Source organism: Pseudorca crassidens, chromosome 18, assembly GCF_039906515.1.
Source record: "Pseudorca crassidens isolate mPseCra1 chromosome 18, mPseCra1.hap1, whole genome shotgun sequence".
Taxonomy (NCBI): domain Eukaryota; kingdom Metazoa; phylum Chordata; class Mammalia; order Artiodactyla; family Delphinidae; genus Pseudorca; species Pseudorca crassidens.
Window position 1 is genome coordinate 12,115,297 of NC_090313.1, and position 14,988 is coordinate 12,130,284.

The following is a 14,988-nucleotide window of genomic DNA, read 5'->3' on the forward strand; positions in this document are numbered from 1 at the left end:
ACACATTTGGGGTTCCACCCAGAAGCTGTGAGGGCACAGAGGCCCAAGTACTATCCTACGTCTCTCATCTCCAGTCCTACAAAAACTCAAAAGGAGACAATGATAAAGTACTCACTGCAGTGGGAAGAGTTCCTTAGAACTGTATAATGCCAGAGGTGGGAAGCCCTTCGAGAAAGTCTCATCCAAATTCCCCTTTCTTCCAGCTGGGAAGAGTCATGATCAGAGAAAATTAACTAACTTTTAAAAACAATAACTCAGCTAATTAATGAGTAGCATAGACAGACCTCTTGCACTGTTACTCACTCCCAGTCTGAAAATTCCCAGGAAAAATATGCTGCAAAGAAAAAAAAGGTATTTGAGGCAGGAGAGAACAATACAATGAGAACTAGTATTCGGTGTCTAAAACATATACTTTGCACAAGCTATAAGAATGAGATGATTCACAGATAAGAAGAGATGATTCATAGATAAGAAGAGATGATTCACAGATGAGATGAGACTCAAGGTGTTTAAAAAAAATTACTCACGGAAACAGCTTAGAAGAAGCAGATAGCCTCAAACCCAGTCTTTTTAAAGAAGCCTCTTTGATACAAAATGTAACACTCATACAGAAAAACCCAGCATGCTGGAAAAATCCACTTGCTTCTTTTCTCTTCTCCACCCTGCTCTGTTCCTGAGGCTGAGGGTACAGATTCCACCCAAAGGCTCAAGGGCCCCCTGGCTTCTGCTGAGTTCTGCTAGCGCCTCAGAGGACATCTGGGCAAGGAGGAGCCTGAGGCCAGGGTACTTACTCCCCTTGTTCCTTGTTACTTCACACTTACTGTTTCCAAGGCAGCTGACTCTCCAGGGGTGACCCCTCCAGGATCTAGTAACCTCTCCCTTCCTAAACCTCTTTGGGCCTAAAGGTGGTGGGCACAACAAGGAAACGGTCCTGCCAAAGGTCCCCCTTTTGTCACTAGGTTCCATTCTTTTGTCATTAGATCTTTATACATAAGCCCTTGAATTATTCTAGTTTAAGTGTGCTGTTTTCTATTGAGACCCTTATAGATACAAGGGCAAAACAAAAATAGACAGATTAGTGAATTATCACAGAACAAACACTAAAATAATTAGCACTCAGGTCAACAGAACTTCCCAGCATCCTGGGAGCTCTCCCATGTGCCCTACATATTACATGCTCCCGCAACCCTATGCACGAATCCCTAAACTCTATTTCAGTTTGGTCTGCTTTCTGAAATTCATATAAATGGAATCGTACAATATGAATTCCTTCACGTCTGGCTCTTTTCACTTAACACCATACGCACAAGATTCGCCTGTGTTGTTCCATGCGCCTTCTATGTGATTCATTTTGATTGTGAAAAGCAGTCAACTGCTTGTCGACACAACTGATCTATCCACTCTAAAGTTGCAGAACATGTGGGTTGTCCCTAATTTGGAGCGATTAGAAATAATGCTACTGTGAACATTCTTATCTCTAACTCCTGGTGCACAGGAACACGCATTTCTACCTAGGAGTGGAATGTGAGTCATAGGGTGGATGCATCTTCATTTTAGTACTTAATATCCAACTGTTTTCCAAATTTAAGCTCCCACCAGCCAGGCGCAAGAGCTCCTGGTTGCTCTGTACCCTCACCAACACTTTTCTTTTTTTTTAAATAGATCTTTATTGGAGTATAATTGCTTCACAATACTGTGTTAGTTTCTGCTGCACAACAAAGTGAATCGGCCACATGCATACATATATCCCCATATCCCCTCCCTCTTGCGTCTCCCTCCCACCCTCCCTATCCCACCCCTCTAGGTCGTTGCAAAGCACCAAGCTGATCTCCCTGTGGTATACTGCTGCTTCCCATTAGCTATTTTACATTCGGTAGCGTACATGTGTCGATGTTACTCTCACTTTGCCCCAGCTTCCCCATTCCCATCCGTGTCCTCAAGTCCATTCTCTATGTCTATGTCTTTATTCCTGCCCTGCCACTATGTTCATCGGTACCATTTTGTTTTTTAGATTTCATATATATGTGTTAGCATATGGTATTTGTTTTTCTCTTTCTGACTTACTTCACTCTGTATGACAGACTCTAGGTCCATCCACCTCACTACAAATGACTCAGTTTCGTTTCTTTTTATGGACAAGTAATATTCCAGTGCTGGCTGAGTATATATAATGGAATACTACTCAGCCAGCACTTCTTGTTGTTAGTCTTTTTCACTGTAGCCATTTTGGTGAGTGGGTAGTAACATCCTTCTTATGGTTTTAATTTTCGCTTCCCTATTACTTATGAGGTCCAGTATACTTATACATGTTTATCAACCTTTTGGATATACCCATTTTTGAGTGCTTAAAAGTCTTTGGCTCACTGAATGGCAGAGATCTCCCTCCCAAAATTAAACTTACAGGCTGACAGAATCCAGTTACAAAATCTTTCCTTGGGAATATCAACTCATTAGTGAGAAACAGGGAAAGGAAAGGATGGTCTATTCCCTCAGAAGATTCTTTTGCTACAGATCAAATTACTATTCTGATTATTCTCTATTAAGTAGGACCAACTTCAACAAAATTTACTAAAACAAAGTACAATACCATAATACAGAAAGAGTACAACACAATCTCACAATCTGAGACTCCTGAGTAAATATCCCTGGGTTACACCATCCATACAACTATTGTGTCCTCAACATACTTTGCTGTTGGCATAATGATTAAATTCAGTGAAGCATGTAAAGCACTTAGACCTCTGCTTAATGATTGTTCACCTCTGATAATACAGATAAGAGTAATAGCAGAGATAATAAAAAATCCTATGTAACTTTTTAAACCAACAAACTTCAACCTATAGTCATGTAGTTACTTTTTAGTATACAGATGCCTGATACTAAAATCCTCCATCACACACACCAGTATACAAGTTTGGATTTAAGTAACTCAATAACACACCTCTCATTTCTTTACCAATCCTGACTCTCCACAATACCTTTTTCTTCTACGCTGCTACTTCACCATATCACTAGATATTTTCCCCTAGAAACTCATCTCCCTCTACATGTCTCCTTTAACTGTGAGACCAGAATCTGTAGGAGGTGGCCACGTACATCACAATAACCAGAGAGTTCCAATTAATTGGCTGTGTCCGGGGACCACTGAATGGCTCTCCACACAGTTAGTGAGACGTCACCCTGCAAAATCTTGGCCTGGGATTTCGGTGGGTCCAGGAATGATTTCACTGTCATGTTGATGCCTTCTCCTAAGATCCTCTAAGTGAAAGAATCTTTAAGATCTTTAGGGAACTCTACTTTGATTGCCAATTTAGATCAATTTTATTTTTAGAATTATCTATCATTTTGGTTATCTGGGTTCAACCTGCTTGCTGTGAGGTAAGTAATCATCTGATTGTCCGTATGTCTGTGAAACTGAACAAAAATTGCCAAGGAAAAGGAATTTGGGAAATGTTAAATTTATAATACAATTTAGGAAATCAAGTGGAAATGAGGTCCATACTAATTTGGCTATAAGACTACAGTTGTAAGTTGCTGGATTTAAAATAAAATAGATTTAAACAAATAGTATCTCAGTCTTCTTTATCCAGAAACCACTATTCAATATATCTGCCCCTCAAAAAAAAAAAAAAAAAAAAGAGCAGTGAGTTTAGATGCAAGCTTGAAAAAGAAAGGGGTATGGCACAAAGATTCCGTAAGATCAAAGTGGAAGACCGTCAGGGCCAAATGATAAGATTTTCACTCTAGTTCGGGGCTCCCTCCATGTCCCTCACCACCTCTCCTTTCTGGGGACTGGCTGTCTACCAACTGCTCTGGCTGTGTGTGCTGATGGCCACCTGAGCTGGGAAAGATAAACAGTAACTACAGTGGGCCCCTCATCACAATACTGGTCTGAGGAACTAGGATAAGCCTCACTCACACTTGCTGAGGTACAGAGAAACGTGTTAAGAACGAGAAATACAATTTTATCTGTGGCATAGACAAATCTCTGATATAACATCATGTTTTCTTTTTCTTTTTAATATTTATTTATTTATTTACTTGGCTCTGTCGGGTCTTAGTTGTGGCGCACAGGCTCTCTAGTTGTGGTGAGCGGGCTCTAGAGTGCATGGGCTTAGTTGCCCCGCAGTATGTGGGATCTTACTTAGTTCCGCGACCAGGGACTGAACCTGTGTCCCCCGCACTGGAAGGTGGATTCTTAACCACTGGGAAGTCCCAAAGAGCATGTTTTTATAATGGGGATTTACTGTGTCTATTAACAACGGGAGAGGCCACAACAGTGAGAGGCCCGTGTACCGCAAAAAAAAAAAAAAAAAAAAAAAAATGGAGCTAAAACAGATGACTTTATAAAGTGAAGGAAACTCTGTGAAATCCCTCTTTTGCAAGGTGAAAAATTTCTTTCATTCATATCCCAAAATAAGTAAGGAAATTAAAGCTGCATGAATATTGGTCCCCGAATGAGATAAGCTCCTCTATTTGAATAAAAATTTCATTAGGTTCAAGTATTAAAGAGGCAAACCAGACACTATAAAAGTTTAATTCTTTTCTTTTTTTTTTTTTTGCTACACGGGCCTCTCACTGTTGTGGCCTCTCCCGTTGCGGAGTACAAGCTCCGGACGCGCAGGCTCAGCGGCCATGGCTCACGGGCCCAGCTGCTCTGCAGCATGTGGGATCTTCCCGGACCGGGGCACGAACCCGCGTCCCCTTCATCGGCAGGCGGACTCTCAACCACTGCGCCACAAGGGAAGCCCCAAAAGTTTAATTCTTGATCCGTTGTTTACTTACTTGCTGCCAAATGGTTTGGGGGAAATTTTTTTTTTAACTGTAATTCTTTTCCAACATAAAATTATTGTGTGACGAGCCAGGAGCACAGACAACAATGCTAAGTGCTGCAGGGTCATGGAGAGAAGGACAGTGTGTCTTGCCTCCAGTCTGCCTTGCGACTGGCGGGTTCCCCTCACATTAGCAAGTCAAAGTGTCCCTGATGCTGACACTGGGCTCAGGATATTCGACCCTCCATTTCTTCACCTACTTTTTCAGTCACACATTCAACCAGTATTTACTAACTGACTGTTAAATACATACATATACAACACATGCAAACCCTTAAGGACCTCAATGTAGTGAAGGATAAAAGGCAAATAAACTCCCAATAATAATACAAACACAAGCCACTACAGGGGTAAGAATCCAGTGCTAAGGAACCTTACAGGGGCGAATAACCAACCAGCTTCAGGGGTCAGAGAAAACTTCCTGGGAAAGGCAGCATCCAAGCTAACACTTTTCAGATAAATAGCCGCCGCCCAAGCCAAGAGATGGGAGTGCGGTGGGAAGGATGTCACAGCTGCTGGTGGGACAGCCTGTGAAAGGCCAGGAGTAGGAAATCCCGTAAGGCTAAGATGGAGAGAAAGGCGGGACCCACCTTCCAGCTGTGCCCCTGGGTGCCTCTCTCTGAGAGACCGGCAAGTCAGAAAAAAGAATCTCCCTGTGTACAAGGGGATTTGTCTTAATGAGATATCTGCCTTCCCTGTGCCTGTTGATTTCAGCAGCACACAGAACACTAATCAATACTGAATTTTAGAAGACCTGTCACAGGCTATATGAAATTAAGGCAATGAAAAGATTGGATCTGCAGATAAGAGGTTCCTATCTCCAAGTGAAATATCAAACTCCTAGCCTGCATATGAAACATAACTCCATGTATAAAAAACTGATTACTGTAATTCAGCAATGAGCAAATCATGTCTAGTGAATAAGTCAATGTAATCACCTCACAACGGGAAGTCTTTACAGCAGCTAGGGCAGAAAGGGGAGGGCCCTGAACTTGGCACAGAAGAGGCTCGGCCTGGTTGTCTGAGTTCTGCAGCAAGTCACTGGCCCTCTCTGGGCCTCAAATCCTCATTTACACAAGAAATAGTTGCTGCGGCTGTTGCTTGTGCTTCTAAAACCCATTACTCTGGCATTAACATAATCAAAAGTACTTTAATCACCAAAGGAAAGGATTTAAACAATTTATAAGTCACAGATTTACTACGGTTTTGTCTGAGGAAAAAAAAAAGGAGCATGTGCCCTCAAACTGTCTTAAATTAAAACACCAGTTAAGTTCATGTACCTTTTAAAGGCTGATAAATCACGCATAACCAAGTATAAAGATAATTAAAATTTTAGTACAAGCAAATGAAATTATGATTTTTTTTAAAGAAAAGAGAAAGTAAAAACTTTAATGTAACTAGGCAGGCAGGCAATGATTGGGGTTGCCCACTTCCCTTTTCGTTGGTTTCACTTCCCTTCTTAGGTTAAAATACTCCTAATATGTAAATTATTCCACTAAAGACTTCCAAAGTTCTTAACAATTTGTAGGGATGTTTTCGCAAAAGGAATTACTTCTAGACGTCCATGTGACAGAAAAGGGATATGAAGCATTGGGGACTTAATAAATAAAGCAAACCAAAGTAGGTAAAGGTATATGCAAAGCAGAAGCAAATAATTGAGGGTCCCAAAATTTCTACCATTTATAAATGGTTTAGGGCTTCCCTGGTGGTGCAGTGGTTGAGAGTCCGTCTGCCGATGCTGGGGACATGGGTTCGTGCCCCGGTCCAGGAAGATCCCACATGCCGTGGAGCGGCTGGGCCCGTAAGCCATGGCCGCTGAGCCTGCGCGTCCGGAGCCTGTGCTCCGCAACAGGAGAGGCCACAACAGTGAGAGGCCCACACACCGCAAAAAAAAAAAAAAAAAGAAATGGTTTAGCAGTAAAAAGTGGATATTCAATGATTTTAGGAACTTTGTAGTAAAGGGTTAACGCTGTTTGGAAGTTACCTACTAGGTGCCAGGTTAGCCCTTGGACTTCTCTGGTTTAGAGTCCTCAAAATCCTACCATATGGGTATTATCTCTATTTTAGCACTATAGAAACTAAGCAGGAACAAAGGCTCAGAGTGCTTAATTAACTAGACAAAGTCACACAGCTTAGAAACTAAGTTATACTATGAATTCTATTCAGTCAACATCAAATCTCATTCTCTTTCAACAGATGATGCAGACTTTAAGCACCAAGTAAACAAACTCAAGACATTTTCTCCTTTCTGTATGATTCTCTTAAATATATGCCATCATTTCATGGGGAGCTTATGCGAAGCATGACTTCATAAACAAATCATTTGTGAAAGAGAAAAACCACATCCAGGGCAAAGTCATAAGTTGAAAAAGCCTTATTTCAGAGAGTACTTCCTGAAAGAGACAAAGCAGCAATTACAGCTGAACAAGTACCAACTCGTATACCGAGTATTATATTTGAAACAACTTCTTAAAGCAACGGAAGAACCTAAAACAAAAGAAATACAGCATTTCTTAAATATACCAGTTCTAGAAAGAGCTATTTTAACACAAGCAACTCAAAGAAATCCCTTTTACAGAACTGGGTATACTGAGAAATGTTCCTCTCAAACACAGCCTTTTGATGGACAGGAGGTAAGTAGCATTTAATTAACTTCATCACAGATTATCAGAAATAATGCTGTACTTATTTACTAAATCTCAAAATCCTTGTTTTATTTTAACAATATATTACTGAAACTATGTTGGTGAAGGACCCTCAAATGGGATATACTGTCATCTTCCTACATTATTAACATGTTGTTTCATTTATTTTCAATACTGTTTTACCTTAATAGTAAATGTAAGTTTTTTAAACTTAAAGAAAATGTTGATACAATAAATCATAAATATCTTTAGGAGTCTTTGTCACCTGGTTTCAATTACATTGTTTCACAGTATGTACTTAGTCTTTTAAGAAAAGACTATAGCTAATCATGGAATCTAAAGCTTTTAAAATGCTGACTTAAAAACCAATCACTTTTCAATATTTATCCAAAAATTTATCCATGTGTACAGAGTACAACCTGTATGGTAATGCCTTTAAAACACATGCATCACACGTATTTTAGTTAACCTTAAGCAAATGAACACAACTGTTGGTGACATAAAGTCAGCTTGAACCCAATGAGGGGAAAAAGATTTACTCAAAAATGGTTTGTAAGTAAGGAATTTATGTGACAAAATTCGGGAATAAGGATGGGTGGAGGGAGTTCTGATACAAAAGAAAAAAGGATACAAAATGTCATTTACATTACAATTTTTACTATTTAAAAATTCATGGAAAGTTAATAATGAGTTAAGTCTCTAAAATTATTTTCCTTTGTATGATAATACTAGAGAGTTAATTTTTCTATGTAGTATTTTTCTCATTTTAGAGAAATTAATATTCTAGTCAACACAATATTTGGAAATTTTAATAAATACAGTCTTTTAAATATATAGAATTCTACTCCAAAATCATATTTAACCTAAATATCTGGCAAACTCGCTAGTCAGGAAGGTAGGAAGGGAAGAAAAGAGGGAGAAGAAAACAAATTCATACCTTGTGTTTGTCCTCAGCAACTGCTCAAATTAATTTTAAATTACAGCCCATGATGCCACTACCAGATGGCTAACCTCCCCCAGTTTTCACTAAAGAGAGACTCAGGGCTGAATGAGAGAGAGACCATTCTGCAAAGTGACATTTTTGAGGGAAACTTTTCTTACACCTCCATATTTCAAGGGGGATGCCACAAGGTTCCATCTCTTTGCAGCGAGTCTATTTTTAAAATCACTGTTGTTGATGTTATATCGTGGGTGATAGAAATTTCACACTGAGGGGGTCACAGCTAAACTCCCTTCCAGTAGAAATGGGCATTTGGCGGGGGTGGAAATTAGTTTCTGCAAACACATAAAGTTACTGAGTGACTTCTTACTAATAACTATTTGTCTTTGATATTCCTTTTTTAAAATTAAATTTGACAAATAATACTTACACTTCTGGATCTCGGTAGAGTGAGGGCGTGAAAGTTACTATACTAGCAATATCTTATTCTCAAGGTGTTGCTCTCCGTGCACCACTGCAGCAGTGTAATCCGCTTCTGGGGCACTGGTAAACACCATCTGGAAGACTCAGCATTAGGCACTCCCAATTGTGCATTAAAAACTAGCCCATCTATTGTTTTAAGAGTCAAGTTCTTGTGGGACTTCCCTGGCAGTCCAGGGGTTAAGACTCTGCGCTCCCAGTGCAGGGGGTATGGGTTCGATCCCTGGTCGGGGAACTAAGACCCCTCATGCCGCAAGGTGTGGCCAAAAAAAAACCAGAGAGAGTAAAAGTTCTTGATCTGTATACCATGGCACAAGACACTGCTATTTCTAGACCTATGATAATCTAGAGAAAACATAATACTATGAAGAAGCGTTTGCCACTTAAAAAAAACAAAATGGTTTAATGGCCAATTAAGCAAGCCTTCATTGACAAACTAGTGAGTGCTTGCTCTGGGTCACCCTGCCAAAGTTTCCTTCCTTCACTTATCCATCAATTCAGCAAATATCACTTACTGAGTATCTACTATGTACTCATCAGGCAGTGGGGATTTAGCAGTAAAAAGGAAAAGTTCCTGCTCTCAAATGAGAATTACTGTGAATATTCAGTAAGCAACCAGTTATATGGTTTTTTTAATTAGTTTTCTAATACATAATTTATATATTAAAATTATATTTAATGAGTAAAAATTCATTATTTGGACATTACCAATCTGGGTTACCAAATATTGAAACAGAATGAAGATGATAAAAGGTGGCAAACTATCAATATTTTCTAAGATTCAAACTTCAGAATGGTCTTTCCCCAATTAGTCCCAAACAAAGGATACCTACCACAGGCACAATTGCTACCCAATTTCACACTACAGAGAGAAAATGAATACATTTGCCAGTGCATCATGACACACCAGACCATCTTAATACACTGATATGTTAGTACATATTAGTAATAATACCTAGGGAGTGTATTTCTTAATAAATACTAAGACACATATATTGACTCTATGACATAAAATACTGTCAAAATTAAAATCCACTGATATGCCAAGTCGAGTGTGAGAATGTTAAGCATTTATTTTTTCAACAAGAGTTTTATTCCTCCTATTCTTAACTATTTTACAGTTTCTAAGTGTCATGCCCACAACAAGCTATAAGATGACCACCCCTCACAGTCAAGCTCAACCTGGCCCTTCTATCGACCCGTATCCAGACGAATACAAAATAGCAGCCCTTGTCTTCTACAGCTGTATCTTCATAACTGGCTTATTCGTTAATGTCACTGCCTTATGGGTTTTCAGTTGTACCACCAAGAAGAGAACCACCGTAACCATCTATATGATGAATGTGGCACTACTGGACTTGATATTTATAATGAGCTTACCCTTTCGAATGTTTTATTATGCAAAAGGTGAATGGCCGTTTGGAGAGTACTTCTGCCAGATTCTTGGGGCTCTCACAGTGTTTTATCCAAGTATTGCTCTATGGCTTCTTGCTTTCATTAGTGCCGACAGATACATGGCCATTGTACAGCCGAAATACACCAAGGAACTTAAAAACACATGCAAGGCCATGCTAGCGTGTGTGGGAGTCTGGATAATGACCCTGACAACCACCATCCCACTCCTACTGCTCTATGAAGACCCAGATAAAGCCTCCAACCCTGCCACCTGCCTCAAGATTTCTGACATCATCCACTTAAAAGCTATTAATGCGCTGAACTTCACTCGACTGATTTTCTTTTTCTTGATTCCTCTGTTCATCATGATTGGGTGCTACTTGGTCATTATTCATAGTCTCCTTCACGGTAAGACATCTAAGCTGAAGCCAAAAGTCAAGAAGAAGTCTATACGGATCATTATCACGCTCATGGTGCAGGTGCTCGTCTGCTTCATGCCTTTCCACATCTGCTTTGCTTTCCTGATGCTGGGAGGGGAGGAGAACAGCTACAACCCGTGGGGAGCCTTTGCCACCTTCCTCATGAACCTCAGCACCTGTCTGGATGTGATTCTCTACTACATTGTTTCAAAACAATTTCAGGCTCGAGTCATTAGTGTCATGCTATACCGCAATTATCTTCGGAGCGTGCGCAGAAAGAGCTTCCGCTCGGGTAGTTTACGGTCCCTAAGCAACATAAACAGTGAAATGTTATGAACGGTCATTGTTTGTCTTCGATCTCTTTAAATTCACTTTACTAACTTAGGGTCAGTGGATATTCTGTATGATATCATCAAGTCCCTTCTCTCCCAAAAACAAATAATAAACTTTAAGAACTCTTCCTCCTTTGTGAGATCTTATTATTGCGGCAGCATAATTAAATACACTAAAGTATTTTAATAAATTCATTATCTTTACTTTTAAAACCTGTATAAAACATTTTCATGAATTACTGGGAGAAAAGCATCCAATTCGTGTTTCATATTCAAGCCTTATCTAAATACATAGTTGACTTTTTGGATTTAATTCTATGTGCAGGTGAGTCATGATGTCAATCAGGTCAGCAGGCAAAATATTGGAGCTACTGTTTGAAATAATTTGATTGAATTATTTTCCAACTAGATGCAGCTCCCTTTGGTCTAATTTATACTCCGAATTGGTGGTCTAAATCCAGTACTTTGTATTCTAAACACCAAACTTCCATGATTCCTACACAAACAACTATGTTCAACTCATCACTGTTACTGATGCAGAGCAAAATTTGCAGAAGCAAGCACCTGAGGGTGCTGTAAAGGCCATTGCCATCAGCCCCCACCTACTCTAAATTCATTTTCCTTTGGAAACAGACTATAGTCATTCAATAAACACTTACTGAGAGCCGAGTATGCACCAGACTCTACTTGACACTAGTCGGGGTGGGGGGACCTCCCTGGTGGCGCAGTGGTTAAGAATCTGCCTGCCAATGCAGGGGATACGAGCTCGAGCCCTGGTCCAGGAAGATCCCACATGCTGCAGAGCAACTAAGCCCATGCGCCACAACTACTGAGCCTGTGCTCTAGAACCCACGAGCCACAACTACTGAGCCCACATGCCACAACTACTGAAGCCCACGTGCCACAACTACTGAAGCCCGTGGGCCTAGAGACCGTGCTCCGCAACAAGAGAAGCCACCGCAATGAGAAGCCCGCGCACCACAATGAAGACCCGATGCAGCCAAAAATAAATAAAATAAATAAATTTATTTTAAAAAAGGACAATTAGTCCTGCCAAAGGGCAACAGGGTGCAGAAAGAAAACCAGCAGGTACGAGAATACAAATACATAGCATGTTAAGAAAGCTGAATGACTGATGGGGGAGTGGCTTGAAACATTGGACTGGGGTCAGATTATGAGGGCTTTGAAGGGAAAGAAACAAACAACAATATATGGGGTGGGGAGGCTGCTACTGCTAGGATGTCTGCATAGGTGACCTTACTTAGTTCCCTCCACTGCCCTGTGAATTACAGAGTATGAGCCCCAATTTACAGATGAGGGAAGTTGAGAGAAGTAACTTGCTCAAGATGACACACAAATAATAAACGGCAGAGCTGGAATCTCAGGTAAATTGGGCTATGTGATGGCAAAGCCTAAGCCATCTGTACTATTCTAGACGGCCCTGATGCCACCTTGAAGAAGCTTGATTTTTATTCTGAAGAAAATAAGGACTTAGAGGTTTTTAAAAGGAAGATTAGCATGGTCAAACTTGTATTTTAGAAAGACAGCTTCTGAAAACATTGCATGAAATACTTTGGAATTGATAGGAAGACTAGTTGGAGAGTTACTGCAAAAATCTAGGCAAGAAAAGGCTAGTTAAGACTGGGATAATGACAGAAGGAGTCAAGGAGATGCGATGAAAAGCTGACTTATATAGGACTTCGAATGAATAAAAGTCGGTGCCCTACGCCACTGATGAGAAGAGGGAAAGATTTCCAGCTTGGATGACTGAGTAGATGAAAATGCCTTTAATTAAAATAAGGAGTACAGAAGGAGGAGGAGATGAGAGTGCAAAAAGAGAGGTGATCAGAGGAGGTAAGAGCTTCTGAACATGATGAATTTTCCTTGAGTCTTAGAAGTCACTAGGAAATATGACTGAAGAAAGATCAAGAAAGCAATATGGACTGGAAATAGAGAGCTGGGAAACAAACAACAGATGCTAACTGTAGTTGAAGTCATGGGGGTGGACGCGACGGCACAGAGAGAGCACTTGGAGTAAGCTTGAGAAAGGAGCTGCAAAGAGTAAAGGAGGTCAAAGAGGACCAGGAGAGAGTAGGGTGCTAGGATTCAGGCGAGCAGGTTATTTCATGAAATAACGGGATGTCAAAAGTATTTAATGTGCCACTGAAAGGTCAGATAAGACAAGTGAAAACAAGCCACTGGCTTTAGAAATTAGTTGGATACTGGTGACCTTTATAAGAGAAGTTTTAATAGTGGTGAGGTTAAAAAAGAGAGAGAGAGAATTAAATAGGAAGTGAAGAATTGCAGGAAGTGCAATTCTTTCTCATCAACTTGGCATTGATGAGAAAGAAAAAGGTAACAAGACATTATGTGGAAAACACTGCAAATTATAAAACACATTGACTAAAAAAGTTTCCTCTCCTGAGTTTTTGAAGCTTTGCTTACCATCAAATAAAAGATATATTTACAAAATGCAAAGTTTATTGAAGTAAAGATTTAGGTTCCAAGAAGTCTATGTTTGAGAACGCGTCAAGATTCAAAAAAGCCATGTTATAATGTTTCATGATTTAAAAGGAAAGAGAAATATATTCTCATTGAGGTGATGTCTGAATTAACATTCACACTGTCTTTCAAAGGGGATCCTATAACTTTTGAATTTACTCAAATTTTCAATTCTTGCTACTAGCTAAGATTTAAATAGGTAAAAGCCTTCTGGCCTTAAGAATTAGTAAAAACATTGCCACCAACTTCAAAATTGAATCAATCTTCCTTATATGTACCAGTCACGATTCCATAAAGAAATAAGTGTCATTCATTCAAAGAAATAACTGTCATTCAACTCTATGTGCAATAGAAAATAAAAGTCATCACACAAGGGGACGATGTAAATAAGAATTAAAAGCTATGTTACTACCCATCCACTAAATTTATTCTAACACAAACATACACGATACACATAACCCTTCTACAACTCAGTAGGCCTTATAAAGAACCAAAAAGAATTGGCCTCAATGAGAAACGTTAGGGGAAAACTAATGATTTAGTAATGCTACTTCTTTTCTGAATCAACATGGAATCATTCCTAATGACTACACTATTTACCACAATAGCAGAATAGTCAACTTAAACTTCTTAGTCTAACTGCAATTACAACCCGTAAAACTAAAAAACTGCATAATTATGACACAGAACTTTATGTGTCTCCATTAAAATATTATTCAGAATCATACATTATTAAGACAACTAAACATCAATACTCATGCCAATAATTCAGTAAATCCCACGAAGGGCAGCTATTACCATAAATATTAACAATGTAAGTGTGAGAGCTATAAGATCACTAACCGTATTTTAAAAATAGAGATACAAAGTGAATCTAAATCAAGGTACTTGCAATAGCCTAACAGTTCTCAAAAATATATACTGAAAATTAAAATAAGGCTGAAGTTAGTACACACAAATTTTAAATATGTTACCTTTATTTTATAGTATCTCATATCTTAAAAACTGTCTCAGAAACTTAATTCAGAGATGCTTTAAAGGCATTTATATGTGCTAACAACTCTGCTCCTAAATGCCAATCATTTCATAAACTAATACATGTTTTCTCATTTTGTTTTTAAAGAAGACCAACACAATATGAAAGCACAGACACTCTATGAGTTAGGTTGCCCACTGCAGATTGGCTACAAAGTTATAACCTATATACTGATTTTCTTTTACCTTTGGTGGAAATATATAAACAATATAATTTAAGAAAAGCATCATTCTTCAGAAGCTTAACTTCAGACAAATAAATTTTGCTTCCTAATCTAATTAATTGAATTTTGTATTTTTATGTTTAATTAGTTAACAAAGTTACAAAGACAAAATTTCACTATGAAAACACAATTCTATCTTCAGGACCAGAAGAGAAAATTCATTAAAAATTCTCTAAAATATGAG

The 14,988-nt window shown here is 39.1% G+C and overlaps 2 protein-coding genes across 4 annotated transcripts in view; one reads left to right on the top strand and one right to left on the bottom strand.

Annotated features, from left to right (window-relative positions):
• Window positions 1–14,988, bottom strand: part of UBAC2 (UBA domain containing 2) — a 151,187-nt gene that overhangs the window by 109,750 nt on the left and 26,449 nt on the right. The window lies entirely within an intron of this gene.
• GPR18 (G protein-coupled receptor 18) lies at window positions 10,031–11,091 on the top strand. The gene has a single exon (XM_067713146.1). It carries the CDS (start codon window positions 10,031–10,033, stop codon window positions 11,045–11,047), a length of 1,017 nt encoding a protein of 338 aa, XP_067569247.1. The 3' UTR covers window positions 11,048–11,091.

What these genes read in the sequence shown, in the direction of transcription:
- GPR18 (XM_067713146.1), top strand. Translation starts at nt 10,031, where the DNA reads ATGCCCACAACAAGCTATAAGATGACCACCCCTCACAGTCAAGCTCAA.